A 22679-nucleotide genomic window follows, 5' to 3' on the forward strand; every position below is an offset into this window, starting at 1 on the left:
AGATAATATCTATGTTTAAAAGCAATGTTTTTTTAAAGCAATATTATGTTTGGATATTCTTGTATTAAAAAGAGTTATAGAAAAACAATAAACCTGTATGTATGTATGAGTAATTCTGCATGGGTTATAGGCATAGTCCATGTTTTTAAATATATATACTGCACAGAGTTGTTTTATCTGAAAAATATTAAAAATATTAAAAAGAACCACATGTTGTGCCTTACATGTTGTTAAATGTTACAAATATGATACAGTATGGTACATGGCTATATGCTTTTGTTTTATACAGTTTTAATTTACAAGATATATAAATTGATATTTTATGATTTTCTATTATTATTCTCTAATATTTCTTTATTATAAAAGAAAATATTAAAACATTAATATTTTTAAATTTATTTTAATGCAATTTATATGATTTTTTTTACATGAATATATTTATTTTGTTTTACATTTTCATACAGATAAATCATATAGCGAAATATAAAATTACATTACATTTTATTGAGACATCATGAAGCAATCTGATTTTCAGGCAGCAGGGGGCACCGCATACCTGCTCAGGTCTTTACCTGAAGCTACTGATCATCAGACGAGACACTATACCGGTATTTTACTATAATAATAATAATGGATGATGCGTAGTTAAGAATTACACATTTATGACCTCACTTGTTTCCTGTGCATTTGTAAATTAAGGAAGTAAAAAAAAATTACCCCTGCACCCCAGATGGGACTCGAACCCACAATCCCTGGCTTAGGAGGCCAGTGCCTTATCCATTAGGCCACTGGGGCTTATGTGGAGACAAGATGTCGGTGACTTAGTGCTATCTGTATAGGGAACGTTTTGGCGTTTTTTTTGTTTTCATAAAAATAATAATCTGTATTTAATATGAGGTACTAGCTTTATGAAAGCTACAAATATGTGTTGAGGATCAGGAAATTACGTCATATTCTTATAGTATTTTCCTACAACAGGAGCACAAATTAGCAGCGTCATATCGAAAACATGTTTTAAAATTGGTTCACCTATAATTACAGCCTATGACGTCACAGGATGTTCATGTAAGATTATTGACAAATTTGGTACAAGCACTGCAAGTAAGTCAGGATGGCCGAGCGGTCTAAGGCGCTGCGTTCAGGTCGCAGTCTCCTCTGGAGGCGTGGGTTCGAATCCCACTTCTGACAACCCTGTTTTTTTCCCCCCTTTATATTTATTTTGGGCGTTTAGCATGGACACAGAAAACGTGGAGCTGTCACCATGACAACCCACAGAATGTTCTTCCTTATTCCCCAGTTCAGGGTTTGTAAAAAAAACATGATTCCATTGTAATAAAATTGCAACAAAGTAATATCTTTAGGTAAAGTTTCCAACATACTGTAATGTTAATTATATACATTAGAGACATGATTATTGGTATATTGTACAAAGATTTCTAAATCACAGGAAAATTCCACACTGTAGATCGGGGGAGTGTGTGGTATTTGCCTGGTGTGCCAGTCTGGGTCAGATTATTATTATGAATAATAATTGTATTGTAGTCAGGGATCAGACGCAGACTCCCAAGCTTGAGAATTGACCCTTTTGTTGCCCCTTACTCTGTACTGCCCAGTGGTTGTCCTGTAAGCAGCGGGCTTGGGAACGAGAGAACAAAACCTCGTTCTATTCCCAGTGCCCCCCCCCCCCGGACAGTGGGAGATGTACACAGAGAGGGCTATTGTGTGCTCATTGCCCCAACCCAAAGTATGTGGGTGCTTCGCCAAAGTGGCCTACTGGTATACAGCACACAGTCTATAGGTTCTGTCCAGGCCCTGAATGGCCATCTGGCCCGGTGGGCCATTGGCCAACAGCAACACACACTGACCAGATCCGCCACTCCAGCAGCAGGTTGGGTGTTACAGCGTAAAAACATCCATATCCATCCATCAGCCGCACCGCCGCCATCAGGCAGCCGCTGGTCTTAAAGTGCCAGGGCTGCACCGTCATCCCCAGTCCGGCCCTGATCTGTCTGTTAAATAGCTGCCAGCATTAAAGTGTCATAAAGCATATTAACAACCTCTACGAGAGACAACATGTAAGGAAGAAATCAGCTAGATGGAATTCCCAACAGTCCCGGTGCTCCTGAACGTGGTTCCAACCACTGGCTGAACTGCTGCCAACAAAGAGTATGGTACCATAACTGATCAAAGTGCTGGGGGTTATTAATGTATACAGCGATGGGGGTTATATTACTGTATACAGTGCTGGGGGGTATATTACTGTATGCAGCGCTGGGGTTATTACTGTATACAGCGCTGGGGGGGTTATATTACTGTATACAGCGATGGGGGTTATATTACTGTATACAGTGCTGGGAGGTTATATTACTGTATACAGCGCTGGGGTTATATTACTGTATACAGCGCTGGGGGTTATATTACTGTATACAGTGCTGGGGGTTATTATTACTGTATACAATGCTGGGGGGATATCACTGTATACAGCGCTGGGGGTTATATTACTGTATACAGCACTGGCTTAATTAATAATTACATAAATGTCAGTTTGGCGTTTAATGAAGTAGGCTGTAGAATGTCTTTATAAGTGAATGAGGTTTACGCACATATTGTTTCTAAATTGATGGAATAGTAATAATGTATGCGGATAACCGTAAATGAAGACAGTAAGCTCTTTTGCTCAGGCCCCCGGGCCTTTTTTATTACTATACATTAGGTACATAGTGCTTCGCAGCGGATGAGCTGGGCCTGCAGCCATCTTCCCAGCATCCCTGTCGGCAGGCCCTGTGGCTGCCATGTTGTCATAGGAACTAGACTCTCCCCTTGTTACCAGGTGGCCCCCACCATTCTCTGTCGTATCTGACGGCAACACCTAGTCCCACCCCTGCCCGCTTGTAGTCACGCCCTACGGGTGCGTTGATTGGTCCGTTTTCTCGATCTGTGTCTAGGCCTTCCTGATGTCACGTGAGCATTTTCCCAAGATGGCCGCCCGGTTGTTTTGATGAATAATCCTGTGTGAGGCGGCAGGTTTCGGACAGGCTCCGGTTTACTCGCTGTGAGGCTCGGTGTGTATCGGGTTTACGTTTTTGCCGGTGTTCCTGCGAGTGCTGGAGGAGCGAGCCGGTCGCAGGAAGTTCTTTGTGTCGTTTCTCACGGGCTATCATTACAGACAATGCAGCTGTGAGCCCCGAGGCCCCTGTCTGTCCCTGACCGCCCCCCTGTCCCGTGTTCGGACCCCTCGCTTCTGCCACCATTAAAAGAAAAAATATGGAGGAGCTGAGCGCTGACGAGGTGAGCATTGGGAGTATTAGGTCGTTTGCACCCCATCTTAATGTCTTCTGATCCATCTATCGTAGCCCCACAGTAACCTTTATAAGCCCCAGCCACCCAGGCTTTGTGCTTGCCAGTCATTAATATCCTTAAGAGTTGGATCTTGAGCTCCAACTCCCATAATCCGCAGGCAGCAGCCCCTTGCTTGTGCTCCTGCTTAGTCATCATTAATGCCTTTGTAACAGGAGGTAAGTCTGCTGCTGCAACTCTCAGAAATCGCAGGCAGCCCCTGGCCCCTCTTCTATGTACATATCGTTAAAAAAGCTAACAAGCTCTAGATGTGTTACTGCATCTCCCATTATTCTGAGGCAGCCACGTACTACATACACCCCTGCTTACACATCACAGGTACATCACCCTTTTACCAGAGGGAGATCATCTGCTACTCACATAATACTCGGCCAGTCAATTAATCTCATCTTCGTTACCACTCGTAATTACCCATGCCCCTAAGCGTGGGCTTCCTTGTTGCCCTGCTACCCCCATGATGAGTTAATATTAGTGCCGTTGACCTAGTTTTGGGTTTGTTGCTTTATTTTTGCTCTCCAGCTAAGGAGTTAAATGTTACGTGATGACCGCGTCACGCCGATCCTCGTTAGTAACTCATTGCTCTAAAGAGGTAATTAGATGTCCCGCATCTGCCCGGAATTTGGCTGCGCAGGAAAAGTGGAGGTTTGTTGAGCGGATCTCTGGGAATCCCGGACAGAGCGCCAGAGTATAATATCCCCGTGGGCTGCCGTCGGTGTAATCAAATGTAATTATTCCTCTGCGGACGCCGTTGCCCTGATTTTCAATAAGCGTAATGACATAGAACCTGCTGGCAGATCGGCCCCATCTAGTCACCCGTTACTCCTGCTGTAAAGATAGTCGTTGTTCTCATCTTAAATTCAGAAGTCATATGTCTATCCCATGCATGTTTAATACCCTCACTGTATTACCCTCTACCACCTCTGCTGGGATGCTGTTCCACTAACCTGCCAACCTTATATATATATATTTATACTTCTTGAGTAGCGACAAGTTCAACTTGGATTACTTTTCTGTTCTGTACGGTTTATTATGAAATCTATGTGATTCTAACCGGTTCCAATGTTCGTTATAGTGGAGTCATAACAGCGTTTTGCAATAACAGGACGAGGTGTCAGAATCTATACAGGACGATATAGGCGATGCGTTCCTCGTGCTCTCCAAATGTCAGAGTCTGAGATCTGCCACACGCTAACAGGACTTCTTGTCTCGTAACCAGCGGTGCTGCTTGAGATGAGGAAGGATCCTTTGTGTCTCGGTGCCTGATGAGGTTTCTGTAAGCAGAGTACCTGCTGTGATGTCGGATCTTTTCCGCTTCTCCCTGTCCTACTTTTTTCTTTCTCTGCTTCTTACATGTCCCAATTTTCAGGGACCGGGACACAGAGTCCTATATAGGACGTGGAACGCGTCGGTATCATGCGGCTGTGCCGGCGCTGTACATCACAATGTGTGCCACGCAATAGACTATCTATAAAGAAGCGGAGTCTTATTGACATAATAGGCAAACCGCTGTTAGAGAGCCATAACCAATGTACTTCGGTGACCCCGTCTCGCTGCAGTCACCACCTAAATGATTGTATGGATTCCTTAATTTGTGTGCAAATAAATCCTTGTTAGATCTTTGTCTTTTTAGGCAGTTACCCAAAGAAACCATTAAAATGTTATCACATTTAAACAATAGCAAGTTGGTTGGTCCTAGCACCCTGTCTGTTTGATACATTGTGTGTGGGTCTCCTATACCATGAACCTCAGCAGGAGCTAAACCATAAAATTGGGGGTCTTAGATGACTATTGTAGCTGGAAATGGCTGATTTTTAATGGAATCTCTTTTATAGGCGTACAGAGGCCCTTTCTCACTCCCATCACTCCTGTGCTCCAATGGCCCTTTATCACTCCCATCACTCCTGTGCTCCAATGGCCCTTTATCACTCCCATCACTCCTGTGTTCCGATGGCCCTTTATCACTCCCATCACTCCTGTGCTCCAATGGCCCTTTATCACTCCCATGCTCCAATGGCCCTTTATCACTCCCATCACTCCTGTGCTCCAATGGCACATTGTGTTAGCTGATCCGAGTTTAAGTTTAAAAGACTAATTGATGGTTAGACCCTTTTGCAATTTGGTTACAGTTAGAAATGTCCTTGTTTTCCATGAAAACAGCTGAGTGACCCCAAACCTTTGAGCGGTAGTGTAATTTATACTGGTCATGATAAATGCTCTAAAAGTTACAATTTCCTTTAAAAGGAGTTAAAAATCACTACTTTTATTCACTACATATTTTTTGAGTCTCCCTCATTAAAGGGACAGTCTGTCAATGACTCCCTTTAGAAGAACACATATTAACCCCCCCCCCATGTATTTGCAGAACTCACCACATGACAATTTAAAGGGACCCCTCAGCCATCGCATTCCTTAAAGTGTCTTGCGATGGCTGCTGTGTCCCTTTAGTATTTGAATTATCCGATGACGTCGCTTTGGCCGTATGAACTCGTTTGCTTGAAAGTTAAGTGACAGCTTGTTTATCCCAAAATATAAATAGTTTAACCGATCCTACGCGCCGGTCACATGTTTTTCCGTGGAGCTCGGGCCTGAGATCCCGGCTATACCTCTTGTGCAACCCAGCAGCTGACTGTATGGTGAATGCTGTTTACAGTAACGTTGGACTATAGAAAAGATTTCAATAAAAATGCATTTGTAGCGGGGTTTTTTTCAATCCAGAAGCAATTCGCTGTTAGTCTATACGCTAAGAATGTCCTGTTATTGGCAACATACATTGATCTGGAATTTCTCGCTCTTTTCCCTAACATTAACCCTTCTCGTTCCAGAATCTATATGGTGCAGTGTTCGTGTTTGATGGCCTAAAGGTACATCAAAGATAATAAGATATTTTTGTAATTTCATGTAAAACGTAACGTAATTTCCTGATTAATGGTAAATTTTGGCCAAACTCGTATATTTATTATGCAGCCCTCGTTCATTAAAGGAAGAATATGCATGAGAAATCAGATGCATTTATCAATTCGAAAATTTAATAACTCTCATATGACAATTTATACTACTTTAATACGGTGATTGGTAGTACCCCTAAGGTTCTGGAAGTGGATGTAACACTGTCCTACCTGAGAACTTTGTAAATGAGCGGAGTCTGAGACTCTTTAAATATTAACCCTTTAATGGCCCACCATGCAGATTCTCTGTAGCGACTCGTCAGGTGTGTTACCCGAATGCCTGTAATGCCTGTCCTCGTGGAAATATTGACTTGTCGTTATATGAAGGCATATCCGCCATAACATAATAGGAGTGTTGCATATGATGGCAGCGGTGAGCTATAGGAAGGAGGTGGCTGCAGTCTGTATAACCCTGAGAATCTACCCCTTCACCCTGAGAGTTCCCAGGTATGCCCATTGTAAATGATATTGTGCCGGATTAGCGTCCTTGGATAGCTGGCCCGTTCTACCCCAAGGCAGTCAAGGGCTGTGAGATTAAAAAGGGCCTTACAAATTCTAGACCAAAGCTATGTACACGGAACCTATTCACTAAGCTAGGATATGAACATAACCATTCGCGTGGATGCCCCTTAGTTCCTGTTCTGCCATTTGTACCTCCAGTAAATCCATTTTCCCCAGCTGGACTTTGGACGCACACTGGGATGCTGTCCTGTGAAGTATTGATATACGGACAATAGAAATCGATTGCGTTTGTACTATCTCAAAACTTACATGGAGGTGAAAAGAACTGATGTGTCGTTTCCGGTAAAAGTTTCTGAAGGAGAAGATTAGAATAGAATGAGGGATCTGTTGAGATTCGTTTGCTTAACATACTCGATATTGCGATTCATAGTTTGGTTAACGATGCTGTTCCACTTAGACAAACTGTGCTGTTTGGGCAGTTAATGGTATTGCTTTCCTGTGTGTTTTTCCCCTCCTGTGTTTTTGGCACCCATCTCCTGCATTGCGCAATATAAATTATGTTTTTAAATGCAGCGCCCCTTTTAATTTTTTTATATTTTTTTTTATATGGTTTTTTTTCCCCCCCATTTTTTTTTTTCCAAATATAAGTCCTTGCAGAGTTGAAAACAGTTTCAAGTCCTTGAAAATAACACAGACCCTTGGATGATATGTTCCAGAAGGGAGATGGAATGTATTCCCGAGCTGAGCCGTTTGCAGCAAACCAAGGACTCTTGACTATTGTAAAATCATAACTCCCTTCAGTGTTTTTTAACTGAGCCCCCGAAGCCAAACCACTGAATTTCTACCGCGCTTTCGGAAGCACCTTGCTGTCCTGCGTCTCTGCCACCCAAAACCATTTTGTGGAGCAAATCTAGGAGAAGGTCCACCAAGCCGGTGAAACTCTCTGCGAGTTATGAATATGAAGAAGTGTTTTTATTGTAGTAGTTACATTTTTCAGCCTTGGGCGTATAGAAAGGACTTTTCCGAGACTTTCTTTGAACCATGGATAATGGCGCTTGGCTCCTTGCCGCTGCAGCCCTGTTTCAGGGCACCATTATTATTGAGCGAGCTGCCTTGCTGAGGTCAGTCAGCCCCCCTGGGATGTAATATAGAGTACTGGAAATTTCCAGTTAGAAGAAGAAAAAAAACCCCAGCAAATATTACATCAGGAAAACCTATAATCGTCTCGTTCGGCAGTATTCAGAAGAACGCGTATCGGGTGACCTGCTCTGCAGACGCTGGGTAGGGAAATGGTTTAGAAGAGTTCCTTTTTTGCCACCGGGGTTTTTAAATGCACCCCCTACGGTTTAAATACAATATTCCAAATATTTCAAAGAGTTCTTTCATGGTTTCATTTTTCATAAAGGTATACTTTTTATGAGTTTTGCGTTTACATACGCGGTCTCTTCTTATTGATTCATATTCTATGTGGTTTCCACCAAACTCCACTGTGCCCAAACCTTAGGTGTAAGTGTCCGGAAGACTTTGTCGTGGTCCCCGTGAGGTTTTGGTTACTTTGCAGAACTCTTCTTTGATATGATGTTTTATTGTGCTCGGCAGTGAATGGAAAGGGTAACCGGTATGTGTTCTAAGTCGCAGAACTTCAGCCAGCCATGACCATGTGGCACCAGAGCATCGCTGGAGCAGTTAATTCCAATGGCTTAGATCTGTTCACACCCTCTAGGACTTCTGTAACTAGCCAACGTGACCGCCGATTTCTTTTGATTTTATCTTATATCTGTTTGGATGTTTTAGGTGCCTTTTTAAAGTGAATAGATATTTTGATTCTTTTTCATTTTATTTTTCAGATTAGGAGACGGCGCCTTGCTCGGCTAGCTGGTGGGCCGTCCTCGCAGCCTACAACTCCGCTTACTTCACCACAAAGAGAGAATCCCCCTGGACCACCAGCAGCAGCCGCCCCGGGCACATCCCAACAACTTGGCTTGAATGTTCAGGGAGTAACCCCTGCTACCTCACCCATAGGGGCATCAGGTAGGGATTAATCTGTGCCGTGAGCCAGATCTTTAATGGTGCCAAGATTTCTGGGTCACTTTCTGGGTACTTTGCGGCAACATTGTTAAAAACTTCCGAAAAAGGATATCTACAATAACATAACCAAAATGTTGGGGGTATTTGAAATACACACTGAATAACTCACAGGCAGCCTGCTCGGTGTCAGGGTGATTTATTCACTAAATAACGATTAATTATGAAGGGCTATCACTGGCGGGTTTCTCCAGCAAGAAACTGAAACGCTACTCTCCCTTTGTGAAAAGTGTTTTAAATTGTGTGCGTTGAATTTAAATGTGCATGGGTTAGGGTAAGTATATAGTGCACAACAAGACTATGGTTATATCAGGTTGTGCTGTATATAAGACACAACCAAGAATAAGAAATGAGGCTTCTGCAACAAGAAAGGACATGGAAAAAACGAGGAGTGAGTCCTGTATTTGCAATTGGTTAAACTGTAAGGTTTTAATTCTTTTTGTAGCTTTTTCTGTATATCCTCCTCCGTTTTTGGTCCAAATACCGTAACGTTAAGAGAACGGTTTGTTCCGCCTTCCACGCTTTGGCGACATCGAGGTCTCTGCTGGGTGTTACGCAGCCCGACGACATAAACAAAAGCGTGTTTTGTAAGTCAGATGTTCAGAGTAATCGCAGGTCGGGAAATGTTTCCCCCCCCCCCCCCCCCCCGTCTCGTTGAGATGTGATTAGACCGGCTCGGCTAATTTACATCTCATAAGGATTTCACCCTTCCTCTTAATGACTCCAATTGAATTAAACAGGCTCCTCCGCTCCGGTGTGATGTAGAACGCCCTGGAACCATTTAACCAGATTCTTCTCGCCGGTTCAGTCTACGTTCCAGCTGCATGTTAGCTTTCCCGAGGATAAACAGATTGCCTGTTACACAGATGTGTAACCTAAATGTCCCTATAGTTTTTAACCCACATTCCTGCTTATTTTATGCATCACCCAGTCTTTGATCGATTGCCATTTGCAGGGTAATCTCTCCAGGTATGCCTGTAATTATTGGGAGTGCCAGACAAGCAAGCAGATCCTGCTTCAAAGGGTTAAACTGCGATAATTGTAAAGGCAGCTAGTGTTTTTCTTTAGTAGATCATAGGGTGTGTTTATAGGGAATGCCGATGAGGTGAGTTTGGGAACCCGAGCTGTCACGTCACCATTCATTCACCTTTATAATGTGTATCTCGGTTGGGCGACCGGTCCTTTTCTCGCGCTGCTCTGGGCATCGTTGGCCCCCATTGCAGAGCGTCGGCGAGCGGTGTGCATCAACCGTATAAGCGAGCTGTAAATCTTGTTTTATTGGGCTGCCTAAATAGAGGAAAGTGCGCTGATGGACGTGCCTGTTCTGGATTCCTGTGCCAAGAAGGCAACCCTTTCGGCTTCACAGAACATTTTACCTCTCGATAAGTAAAGGGTTAGTCCAGGGATCTAGTCCCCCAATAACCTAGCATCGCCGCCATCCTATTTTTCCAAGGGCTTTTGGTTTGGTGTGCGGATTTTTCTTTGCTCTAATGAGAGAAAAAAGAGCGGTCGGATCTTGCCTTCTTAACCAGAAGCTCGTCTTTGCCATCAAATCCTGCGCTGATTCAACGATACATTGGAAGACTGACACAGATGTAAGAGAGCCCTCGTGAGATGCTGATAAGAATGCCCCTTAGCGGTGTATCGATATAACGAATAACTTCGCATCTAAGCATTAGCGGTTGGCCGAGGATCATATAAGTTGTAATCAAACTGTAGATAAAGAGCCCAGACCGCCTGGTCTGCTTAGCTTTTGTGGGGGGGGGGGGCATTAAACCTAACATTTTTTAAAGTGTGCAAGAGTGTAAATCACCCCCCAAAAAACCTGATTTAAATAGCTTGTCTGGCGCTATGCACAGGTTAAATATGCGTTGAAAGAGCTCGTTTAAATATAATTTAGCCAACAAATCTTACACATTTTATTCGTACAGTTGGAATATCTCTGCTCATGTTTGATAACGAAGGCTGTTTGGTTTATTTTCTTTCTGTATTTTTCCGCAGGGGTGGTTCATGGAAGTCAGAGTAGTGAAGGCGTCAGCTCGCTCAGCAGTTCCCCATCGAATAGCCTTGAAACGCAATCTCAGTCTCTTTCTCGCTCCCAAAGCATGGACATTGACAGTGTAGCTTGTGAAAAAAGGTAACGCTTCCAAGGCAGAACTGCAAAGAGTTAACGGGTGCGGGGGGGTTGCAGACATTCAGATGTAGGAGATCGGCTTATTGAAATGTAGTTTAAAAGTGTACTAGACAATCACTGCTGATTAATTTAAAGGTAGTAAACCCAGCGTACTTTGATTTAGGTGTTTTTAACCAATATGTTACTTACAGCATGTCCCAGGTGGATGTGGACTCGGGAATTGAGAACATGGAAGTAGATGAAAATGATCGCAGGGAAAAAAGAAGCCTCACAGATAAGGTATCTGTAACGTGTGGGTTTTTTTGGGGGGGGGGGGATAATCATTTGGTTTGTGCACCGACTTAGAGCTCACTAAATCATTTCCCACTTAGGGAGGAATGCTTAAGACTGTTGTGAAAAGATTAGTGTCGGGAAATGTCATTCATCCAATATTTTCTGGGGGTTTCAGGAACCGTCCGCTGGATCCGAGGTTTCTGAGGAACAGTCTTTGCAGCTGGTCTGTAAAATCTTCAGAGTTTCCTGGAAGGACCGGGATAGAGATGTTATTTTCTTGAGGTCGCTGTCGGCTCAGTTTAGACAGAATCCAAAAGAAGGTGATTTTTTCCCACTCGCTCTCTCACGCGTCTGTGGAGGTTATCCGCATGATGTGTATTATTATTATTTGATTTGTTCCTCTTTTCTCCATTTTTCAGTGTACTCCAATTTTAAAGACTTAATTGGGCAGATTTTGATGGAAGTCTTGATGATGTCCACTCAGACAAAAGACGATAACCCGTTTGCCAGCCTCACCGCCACGTCGCAGCCCATTGCAGCCACTCGGCTACCTGAACGGACTCTCGTGCTGAATTCTGCAGCGAATCCTGGCACCAGCCCCATGTTCTGCAATGCCGGCTCCTTCAGTGCCAGCTCGGCGTCCAGGCAAGTCTTTTGCTTAGCGAGCTAAATGTTTGTCCTTGTTGAGGAACACTTTAAAAGAAAAAAAAAAAAAGCTGTAGATCGTTTCCATTTAAATATCACCGCTGTTGTCCTCTGTAGACCTTTTGCCTGATGCTGTGAGTAAGACTTTCACTGACTTTACCACCAACCGGATATACTGAATGTCGCTGGGGGGGCTGTGTGATGTTGGATATTGAAGAGAAGCTCTCAGTCTTAAGTCTGTTTTGTCATTTAGGTTGGGAGAATATGTAACAGCAGCCTGAGAACTTTCTTCTGCGTTATGCCTCACTTTTTATTTCTTCTTTCATACTGGAAGACACTTTTCAGTTAATCTTAACTTGCTGACTCTCTGACATCATAAGTAGCACGCTGTATACTTTGAGTTCCTGCCTCTCTCTCTTTTTTTCTTTTTCTTCCTCTAATTTCCTGTTTTATTCTTCTTTCTTTTTCTCTACGATGTAGTCTGTATGGTTCTAGTCCAGATGTTATCACCAGGTTTCCCGCTGGTTTACCACTGGCTGTTTCACCCAACCTCCCAATCCCCACATCCAGTCCGTCCACAGCGAGGCAATCTCTGCCCAGTGGCATTCGGCTCATTCAGTCAAGCCCACCAGAAGCTCAGACGTCCTCGCCACCCAACAGCCCGTGTACGCTCTCCCGATCAAGGCCCTTGCCCATTCCTTCCAGACAAAGATCGCCCAACGTCTCTCCTGTGGCTTATCTGTCACCGAGCCCTCGAGTGCCGTCTCCCAGCGCTCAATCTTTTCCACCCTCCTCTCCTAGACAGCGAGCCTCAGGCATCCGTCTTTACTCGTTATCTCCTAGACTGTCCCCGAGGCACGCGAGGATTCCTGTTAGGTATTTCATGCATGGTGTGAATCCGTTACTGATCGGTTTTTAGCAGCATGTTTACTAGATCCCATAACAGATCACTTGTTTGGGCATTGGCTGCAGGGTTTTTGATGTTAGAAGACCATGTAACATCCACACCTTCTTTCTTGAGTTGTAGAATATTCCGCTTTGGCTTTTGTCTTTGCTTACTGATTTATAAATGTATACTCCGTAGAGTAAGGATGAGTATCGGTTCATGTGCGATAGACATGAAGCCTTTATTAAAGACTTGCTATGCCCGTTTCTCTGTAGTTCTGATACTGAATCTATAGATATTCCGCCGTTCCTACCGTTTGAACCCTTAAACCATTTTACTTTAACAATTAACTTTTAAGCCCAGCTGTTTTGGGTGAAGTGGGCCGCTTATTAGTCGCGTGAAAGCAGTAATAATTTGTACACGAGTCGTAGAAGCTAGCAGTGATCACCCACCATGATTGTACGGGGTGAAGGACCAGCCGTTTGTGCTGCTGGGGTATAAGCTGAGCAGAAACTAGAGGTTAATTCTGACCCAGGAGCTCGCCTTCCAGCGCCCCCGCGTCCTTACATATCGCATGCTATTACTTCTTTGTATAGCGCCGTCATATTCCGCCTGTTGTGCTCTTAAGAACTGTTCCAATTGTGGGTCAGGAGTGACTATTCACGGCAAATAGGAAGGGCTTTATTCATAAACGTGTCTTTCTAACACCGTTCTTTTGAATGTGTTTCTGTAACCTACTTCTGCAATTGAGGCGCCCACCATGTGTCCCCCTAACTCATCCCTTCTTTACGTTTTCTTTTTATGTAACAAATATTATATTTTAATGATGGACAGGTATACACATTTGTGAAGCTGTGTCCACTGCCCTCTTTTTTTTTTTTTTTTTTCTTTTTTTTGACCCAATTATACCTTTTCCATGTTAACCCTTTGTTCTTATGTTGTGGTAGTATGTACGACAACCCTCTGTCCCTCCTTGCCGCCCGTTCTGATGAGGGTGAGGACAGCAGCGATGATGAAAACGAAGAGGATTTTGCTAGCGTCCAGTTTGGGGGCAGGTATTGGTGGAACGCAGTGATTATGGCACCCTTCAACGCTCGGCCTTGAAACTAGATCTTTAACCCGCTGAATAAAAATGCACTGGAGATTTACCCAACACTTAAGCCTCCGCTCCGCCACTTCACTCTTTTACTTGGTCCGTTAGTGTGGCTGAGAGCTTTACGGAGCTACACGCTTGTGTTGGTTAAATGGCGGATACTTGGGGTGATCCTCATGGCAGCGGGTACCCCATTGGTACCGACCCGTGCTGTGGGCATTTGCTGCATCGGTTTTTGTGTGTCGGCCGTTACGACGCATGTTCTGCTTTTCTTGTTGTTGACTAACCCGCGAGTTTCGTAAGGAAAATAAAAAATCACGGGATACCCTTGGAGATGTCTCTCAAGATGGCGTGTGTGGTGGGTGCGTTGAATGGTCGTATATTTAACTGTTTCTCATGTGCTGTGTGGTAGGAAATATTTGTAATATAATGGGAATATAAAAGGGACCTAACCAAGCACCGCAAAAATGCAGAGGCTACCCCGTCCATTTGTTTTAAGGCTGCGCATGTTCTAATCGGATGCTCTGATGACCAGGGATTTCAGCACTTCGTATAAATCGGTACTTGTACATTTCAGTGAAAACTCAGCGAACTGTATGATACGGTCACTAAATTGCAATTAAGGAGAAAAGTAACTTAACTTGTGGCGTTGCGGTCCAAAGATGGTTAAAGGAGATATTTTAATAATATGCATTATTACTCCTGTCCGCTACCATACACTAAATGCAGTTTCCTTGTGCCGCTGTTTTGTGATGAATAGTCCTAGAGGTCCGGTTGCAATGACCTCGAGCGCAACCTACGATTTAAATCTTAACTCTGGGTGCTGATTGGTCGTTTTCCGCACGCCAATTGTCTATTAATCGCCCTGACGTTTTGTGTGGACTGCTCACCAACTAACCCGTTGCTTTTTTCTTGCATATTTTCTTTAATACACACGTATATAATTTAATGTTCCCGTAGTGGAGCCAGCAGCATGGAATCCTGCAGTGACCATTTCACGATTGACACGTGCAAAGAAACCGAGATGCTCAACTACCTCATCGAGTGCTTTGACAGAGTGGGGATAGAGGAGCGGAAAGCACCGAAGGTAAGCACTTGCCCTCTCATTCCTCCGCTGATGAAACTACGGATATACGTCGTGTGTCTGCGGTGTGTATGTTTGCTGGGCATTGCTGCCTGCATTGTCTGCAGAAATCTAACGCAAGCGCTTACTTTGTCGTCTTTGCAGCTGTGCAGCCAGCCAGATGTGAGCCTGCTCCTGAGCAACCTCCGATCGCAGTGCATCTGCCATGCTGCCCTGGTGTTACAGGGTGCACTGACACAGCCAAGGTAATTCGGCCCCATTCCTGCTGCCATGGCAGACGTGCCATTATTCTGTGTTATGTTACTGTTTGTTAATTTGCCTGCCGACCCACAGGATCAGGTTTAAGTAAAAAAAAAATGAACACAGTGCCGTTGCTCCTAATTGTTCTGATGCCAAGGTTTTGGGAAAGTGGCTTTTCCACTTTGCCCTAGTTCTTTGAGTCCCGTTATCACAGTTTCTCTTTTATTATGTTAATGTTTAATACTTCTCATTTTCATCATTTGTTTTGTTAATACTGGAGATGCACCAGAATTCTGCCTGACCTGTAGTCCCTCGAGGAATGAATTGTCTAGAAGTCTGCAGAAGCCGATGTCCATATATTTCATTTTATACAAAATCAAATTGTTTGTGTTTAACTGTGGTTATGTCCTATAACGCCCCATAAAGGGCCATCAGTGACATCCACAGTTTTTGGCCACTCAGTGCATTTCGTGTTTGCCCCCCCCCCTCTTCCGTAGGCCTGCGCAGCAACCCTCTCTCCTGGTGCCCTACATGCTCTGCCGAAACCTGCCGTTTGGGTTCATCCAAGAACTTGTGAGGTCCACGTATCAGGATGAAGAGGTCTTCAAACAGGTGCAGACCAGACTTTGGCTCTTTATTATGCTTTAGAAAAACAGACATTATCTATGTGAAAATATTTCACTGAGCGGTGGCTGCATATCAGATACACCAAAATGTTATAGTTTAGATATTTAAGAGCACAGGTGAAAGATTTAGGAAATGTTTAGCATTAAAGTTTTCTTTTTTTTCCCCCTTTCATACAGATTTTTATCCCCGTTCTTCAAGGCTTAGCTCAGGCTGCAAAAGAGTGTTCTCTGGACAGCGACAACTTCAAATACCCTCTCATGGTGAGCGTCCCACGTTTTGCAATTTAAACTGTTAAATCCCATTTAAACGTGTCCCACGCCAGGCCCGGTTCACTCCGCACATTTGATTTAATGATGGAGAGCTCTAATTTTACCAATAAAGAGATTGTGGATATCATTTTATTATGATTCCAGCCAGTAACGCTAACATTAACCGACCACCGCGTCATTGGGTAGGCTGTGGTATAAATGGGTATAATCCCAAAATATATTGGCACTTAAAATAACATGAAGCTGTCTTTAAAATAGTTACACATCACACTAATTCCAGTGTACATATTAAGAAATGATTTCAATTTCCTTGTAACTTCTAGGCTTTAGGTGAACTCTGTGAAATGAAGTTTGGGAAGACGCACCCTGTTTGCAGCTTGGTAAGTTAAACAGCACTGTACAGATCTAAGGGTTTCTTTTTTGCACGGTCTGGCTCTCGGCTCCCAAATCTTAAATTTTTTAATGTTTTGGGCACTAAACCAATGTATGTGATGATGAATATGTGTTCTAGAATCGCGTTGTGCGATAAGTCATGTCCTGTAAGGTCACTCATTGAATGTTTTCCTTTTTCTGTTGCTATTTTAGGTAGCCTCGCTTCCATTCTGGTTGCCCAAATCTCTAAGCCCTGCCACAGGACGGGAGCTTCAGCGGCTTTCTTATCTTGGTTCCTTTTTCAGCCTTTCTGTTTTTGCCGAGGACGATGTAAGTCTTTAGTTGAAGTCGTCTTTGGTGCTTTCTAGCAAACCTATACTGTTTGTTTTCCTAAATTTTTTTTTTTATTTTTTTTTATCATCTCTCCAGAATAAAGTTGTAGAGAAATATTTTTCTGGGCCAGCTATAACTCTAGAAAACACAAGAGTGGTCAACCAGTCATTACAGCATTATTTGGAGTCCGCACGGGTACGTCACTTCCCAAAGCTGCTTTTACCGCAAGCGGATATAGAAAAATGTTACTGTGACAAAAGTGATCTAATATCTATGTTTGAAAACTTTATTTTCTTAACAGCAAGACTTATTCAAGATTCTGCACAGTATCCTACTGAATGGAGAGACCAGAGAAGCTGCTCTTAACTACATGGCTGCCATAGTGACTGGTAACATGAAGAAAGCACAGATGCAGGTAACCTCCTTCCCTAGAGATCTTCATATCAACAAAAAATGGACAACTTTTTAAAACACACATTCAATTCTTAACCACTGATGTATTTGCAAGGGCCGTTGCGGCACCCCTAGTCCTACTTTTCCAAGAGTCCCCCCCCCACACCTGTTGATATAAATAGGGTTTGTTTTAAAAGATGATCTCTGAACAAACGGTTCTTTTTATTTCTTTCGTATTGCAGACGGACGACAGGCTTGTTTCAACAGATGGGTTCATGCTAAATTTCCTTTGGGTGCTTCAGCAACTCAGCACCAAAATCAAGCTAGAGACTGTGGATCCCATGTACATTTTCCACCCCAAATGTCGCATAGCACTGCCGACCGATGAGACTCGTATCAAAGCCTCGATGGAAGAAGTGAGCAGCTGGATATCTGAACTAAGTATGTGTTTCTTTATGCAAAGCATCCGATATAAAGGGGCTCTAAAAATTTATATCCTGTTAACATTGGACATGTCTAGAGGGATTTCTGAGGCATGGAATATATTTTAGATATATATTCATTATATTCATAATCAATGTCTTCTGTAGATCAAGACCCATCTTTATTTTCCGAGCCTAAATTCCCAACTGAATGCTTCTTCCTGACCCTGCACGCCCACCATCTTGCCATTCTTCCGAGCTGCAGGCGATACGTCCGTCGCCTGAGAGCCATACGAGAGCTGAACAGGTGAGTGGCACGGCTCCAGCACCATGTTTAATCTCAGGCCGGTAAAGCTGTACGGTCGGTGAGAAAAGGCACATGAAAGTTGAGGGTGCGCTTGCTTTTGGACAGCATTACAAAATTTTCAAACTTTTTCTTGTCCTTTTCAGGACCGTGGAAGAGCTAAAGAACAACGAAAGTCAGTGGAAAGATTCCCCTCTAGCGGCTCGGCACAGAGAGATGTTAAAACGCTGCAAAACACAACTTAAGGTCAGCCTGGTTTGTGAATATCATTTTTTGGTTGAAGATTTTTACATTCATGATGAACTTCATTTCATTTTTTTGTATTTGTGTCCGTTGTTACCAATATGCTTACATGGCTACATGGCATATTGCAGAAGCTGGTGCGCTGCAAGGCCTGTGCCGATGCTGGTTTGTTGGATGAAAACTTCCTTAGAAGATGTCTCAATTTCTATGGAATGGTGATCCAACTGATACTGCGCATCATGGATCCTTCCTTCCCAAAGTGAGCCCTGCTTTTTCTACTTAATGCCTATTTAATTTATTTTGTTCTAATCGTGCATCATGTCTCAACCACAGTTCATTTAGTGATTGTGTAACTCCTTGCCAACCCAGCAATCTGTAATCCAAATCTCCCACTGGAAGCCAGATCCTACTGTGTTCTTTACATTTAAAATCATTTCTTAGTTTTTTAATTCCGCCCTATGTTAACATAATGTTTTTCCTTCCTTTAGTACAACGTTGCCTTTAAACCCAGAGGTCCCCAAAATGTTTGCAGCCTTGCCAGAGTTTTATGTAGAAGATGTAGCGGAGTTTCTCTTTTTTAGTGTGCAGTAAGTAAACCATATGTTTTCCTTCTATACATTGATTATCTATATTCATCTGATTGATAGCGATATATATATATATATATATATTTATATATATATATATATATCAATCAGATGAGACCTCTCCCAGGAACACTGATGACAAAGCTTCCCTTTGTGTTTGCCTCTCCTCTCAGATATGCTCCTCAGGTTCTCTTCGAGCCCTGTACACAAGATGTTGTGACGTTCTTGGTTGTGCTGCTGTGCAGCCAGAATTATATCCGGAATCCTTACCTTGTGGCCAAGTTGGTGGAGGTCATGTACGTTACCAACCCCGCCATCCAGCATAGAACTCAGAAGTTCTTCGAAATGATTGAAGGGCACCCTTTGTCCATAAAACTCCTTGTACCATCGCTGATGAAATTCTACACTGGTACGTAGCGAAATGTGGGGTAACAAACACAAAAATTACTTGTTTTTCTGGAACAATTCTGTGAGCTTCCCTTTTAAAATCAAGTGGTGAGACTAAGCACTAAAAAATGAAACACTGGTTCCGTCCATGTTGTTTATAATTATAACTGCTGTTCCACTTGGGAAGCCATGGGCTGTACTCGGGTATGTTAAGTAAACCTTGGCCGACCTGTCTTTTTATTCTTTCCTTTGAATTTTCTGTTGCATAAAAAACCCACAAATTTTTAAGAATCTTTTTCATTTTCTACGGTAACATCCTATCAGTAGCTGCTTACAAAAGTGTTTAAATCCAGGTTTCTTTTTTTTCTTGTTAAGCACTGAAAGCTCGTCGTCAGGATAACATTCCTTTGATTGTGGCGTTTAACTCATTTCTAGACTTTTTTTAAAAATATTTCAAAAGCTTGTTCTTGGAAATGCATCTAAGAGAAAGTAACTCCTTTGTCCGAACCAATAAGTTCAAATCTGTGCGAGGAAATCTTGAAAGTCTGCTTTTTACAGAGAGTGGGTAAATTACGTGACCTCGTGTCGCGAGCAAGCAGTGCTTGCAGGTCTTCTGCAGCAGCGATTGCTTTCATTAATTACGCCACGTCAAGTTGTGTAAAATCAGATGATCGTTCGGTCAGAGGGTTGCCAGTTTCTCGCGTTTCTGGAGCCGGATAAAACTGCCGCCGGGGGAAATCCGTGTATTTTTACTGAACGTTAAGAGGCCGACGTTTTTCTCTTTCGCAGACGTTGAACACACCGGCGCCACCAGCGAGTTCTACGATAAATTCACCATTCGCTACCACATCAGCACAATTTTCAAGAACCTTTGGCAGAATCCGGCTCATCACGGCACGTTTATGGAAGAATTTAAGTGAGTTATAAATAACTTCGGTTGTATTTCAGTCGAATGGAGAATCCGCTCTAGATTACAAATTAGGAAAGTGTGGGTCTGCCCATCGTAAATCTCAATTAAAGGGCAAATATTGCGACACATACATGTTTCTATATGCACATATATGTGTGAAGGTAAAAAAAAAACCCCTAAACTGTACTTTCTATAAAGACTCCACGTGGACTGATGTTCCCATCTGTGTGTTTGCAGCTCGGGGAAGCAGTTTGTGCGCTATATAAACATGCTGATTAATGACACCACGTTCCTGTTGGATGAGAGTTTGGAGTCTTTGAAACGGATCCATGAGATACAGGAGGAGATGAGGAATAAGGATCACTGGGATCAGCTTCCTCGGGTGAGATACCTCGACTCAAACCCCGGTGGGATCCTTGGGGAAGCTGCCCGCGACATCACAATTAAACATTAAAATGTGGCTGAATTTATCAGCTGAGACTTGAATTACAGATTATGTCCTCAAGTGGGGCTGGTTTACTTTTTTTCCTTTCCTGGTTCCAATGTGTGTAGATAACAAATGTTTTTACTTAATGTGGCACAGAGACGCTTTAAAGGGAAGAGTCATCAGATTTTGTTCACTTTGACTTTAGACACTGGCTTCTCATATAGGTACGATTGCGCCATTTCATCTATGGTGGGACTCCTGTCTGGGCTAGTGGTGTGTTAGTGCTGGCGGATGGGGTAGTGTGTTGGATCATGGAGGGGTTAGAGATTATACGGAGTCCGGGGGGCTGGGGGAGTTTTTAATTAACAGCAATAGATGTGTAAGAAAAATGACATGACTATTTAAAAGCAAAGACACTCGCTCTCTCTCCATCTCTCTCACCGAAATACGTGCCACAGACACTCCCAAGTTACAACACTGAAAGTGCTTAAGGGTCTGTTTATTAAAAACTAAATCGGTTTCTGTCCAGTCGAGCTGAATGCTGCTTGTTAGCTAAATTCTGTCTATCGTCATTAGGATCAGCAGCAAACTCGACAGTCCCAGCTGGCGCAGGACGAGCGCGTGTCCCGCTCTTACCTCGCTCTGGCTACTGAAACCGTGGAAATGTTCCATATCCTTACCAAGCAAGTGCAGAAGCCGTTCCTGCGGCCTGTGAGTACCAGGTTACCTTTTGTTTCCAGGTGGAAGGCCTTCTTGCTATGTTCTGTTCTGACCCTGGCGGGTTTTATTTTTCTTTATTGCAGGAGCTGGGCCCTCGGCTGGCAGCCATGCTCAACTTCAACCTGCAGCAGTTGTGTGGCCCCAAGTGCAGAGACCTGAAGGTGGAGAACCCTGAAAAATACGGGTTTGAACCAAAAAAGCTTCTGGACCAGCTCACAGATATTTACCTACAGCTAGACTGCGCCCGGTTCGCAAAAGCAATCGCAGACGATCAGGTTTGTCATCCCACCCCGCCCCCCCCAATTTTTTTATTTTTATGGATAATTACATTATCAATTTAATCGTTTCAACCATTGATCACTTCCAGAGGTCCTACAGCAAAGAACTTTTTGAGGAAGTCATTACCAAAATGAAGAAAGCTGGAATCAAGTCTACGATTGCCATTGAGAAGTTCAAGCTTCTGGCGGAAAAGGTGGAGGAAATTGTGGCTCGAAATGCTCGGGCAGAAATAGATTACAGCGATGCTCCAGATGAATTCAGAGGTACATTGCCAGACATTATTTAATGCATCAATGAATGGATTCCTTGAACGCCCATCTAACTGACAAGCCATAGAGCGTCTAGTAATATTACAGCAACTTCTTGCTAATTAAGGGTCTCCACCTATTGTGTGGTTTTTTTTTTGTCCCACTCAGATCCACTGATGGACACATTGATGACGGAACCAGTGAGACTTCCCTCTGGAACGATCATGGACAGATCCATTATTCTGCGGCATCTTCTGAATTCTTCCACCGATCCCTTTAACAGACAAACGCTCACGGAGAGCATGCTCGAGCCAGGTATACGCCAAACACATGCGTACAGGCACCGATTATGAGTGTCATCCATTGCTTATCCAGCATATGTATTTGAATCCGTGATTGTACCGTAGGAATACTTTTCCCACGTTTTCCATTGTACTGTCCCTTTAATAGTCTTTCGTGTCTGTTACATTGACAGGATTGTGTAAGTTTTTAAGGCATTCGGCCCCTAGCAGGCTCTTACCTGTCTATTGGTTAAAAGCGAACCCGTTTTATCTTACTCCTTGTATTTGCTTCTTTTAGTGCCAGAATTAAAGGAAAAGATTCAGGCGTGGATGCGCGACAAGCAAAACACGGATCCTTGAACGGGTTAATCGTCTTGGGCTGCCCACTCTGGAAGAAGAGGAACCCTGTACATATATTTAAATAATACAAGAAATTACGCGATCACTTAAAAGATGGAGGAGGGTATATTTTCTTAAATTGGGGCCAGCACTACAGTTCTGTAAGCAGAAACCATTTTTTTTCTGTGCGTAAAAAGGACAAAAAAAAAACCACAAAAAAACATCAACAAACTGATCACAAGCCAAACCGCACCGAGGTGTCAGTTATCTGTTATCCTAAGAGTTCCCCGTTTTCCTCCGTCATGCTGCGGCAAGCTTGGCTCTCCTTTCATTA

The 22679-nt window shown here is 43.3% G+C and overlaps 1 protein-coding gene and 2 non-coding genes across 3 annotated transcripts; 2 read left to right on the top strand and 1 right to left on the bottom strand.

Annotated features, from left to right (window-relative positions):
- Window positions 1-722: 722 nt before the first annotated feature.
- TRNAR-CCU (transfer RNA arginine (anticodon CCU)) lies at window positions 723-795 on the bottom strand. Its single transcript has one exon. It is a non-coding gene; the product is annotated as a tRNA-Arg (tRNA).
- A 310-nt stretch (window positions 796-1105) lies between these two features.
- TRNAL-CAG (transfer RNA leucine (anticodon CAG)) lies at window positions 1106-1188 on the top strand. Its single transcript has one exon. It is a non-coding gene; the product is annotated as a tRNA-Leu (tRNA).
- Window positions 1189-3249: 2061 nt separating this feature from the next.
- On the top strand, window positions 3250-22379 carry LOC149286878 (ubiquitin conjugation factor E4 B-like). The gene is made up of 28 exons (XM_089493683.1): window positions 3250-3288; window positions 8612-8795; window positions 10851-10986; window positions 11175-11262; window positions 11432-11576; window positions 11676-11901; window positions 13735-13842; window positions 14841-14967; window positions 15109-15209; window positions 15702-15816; window positions 16008-16091; window positions 16424-16480; window positions 16686-16802; window positions 16902-17000; window positions 17107-17220; window positions 17441-17639; window positions 17789-17927; window positions 18071-18170; window positions 18299-18426; window positions 18656-18754; window positions 18928-19163; window positions 19931-20057; window positions 20289-20433; window positions 21055-21189; window positions 21282-21473; window positions 21566-21740; window positions 21894-22040; window positions 22305-22379. Exons 1-28 carry the CDS (start codon window positions 3265-3267, stop codon window positions 22364-22366), a joined length of 3609 nt encoding a protein of 1202 aa, XP_089349809.1. The 5' UTR covers window positions 3250-3264; the 3' UTR covers window positions 22367-22379.
- Window positions 22380-22679: the final 300 nt, after the last annotated feature.

Source organism: Sceloporus occidentalis, unplaced genomic scaffold (genome assembly GCF_023333645.1).
Source record: "Sceloporus occidentalis isolate IW3139 unplaced genomic scaffold, rSceOcc1.0.p SCAF_66, whole genome shotgun sequence".
Lineage (NCBI taxonomy): Eukaryota > Metazoa > Chordata > Lepidosauria > Squamata > Phrynosomatidae > Sceloporus > Sceloporus occidentalis.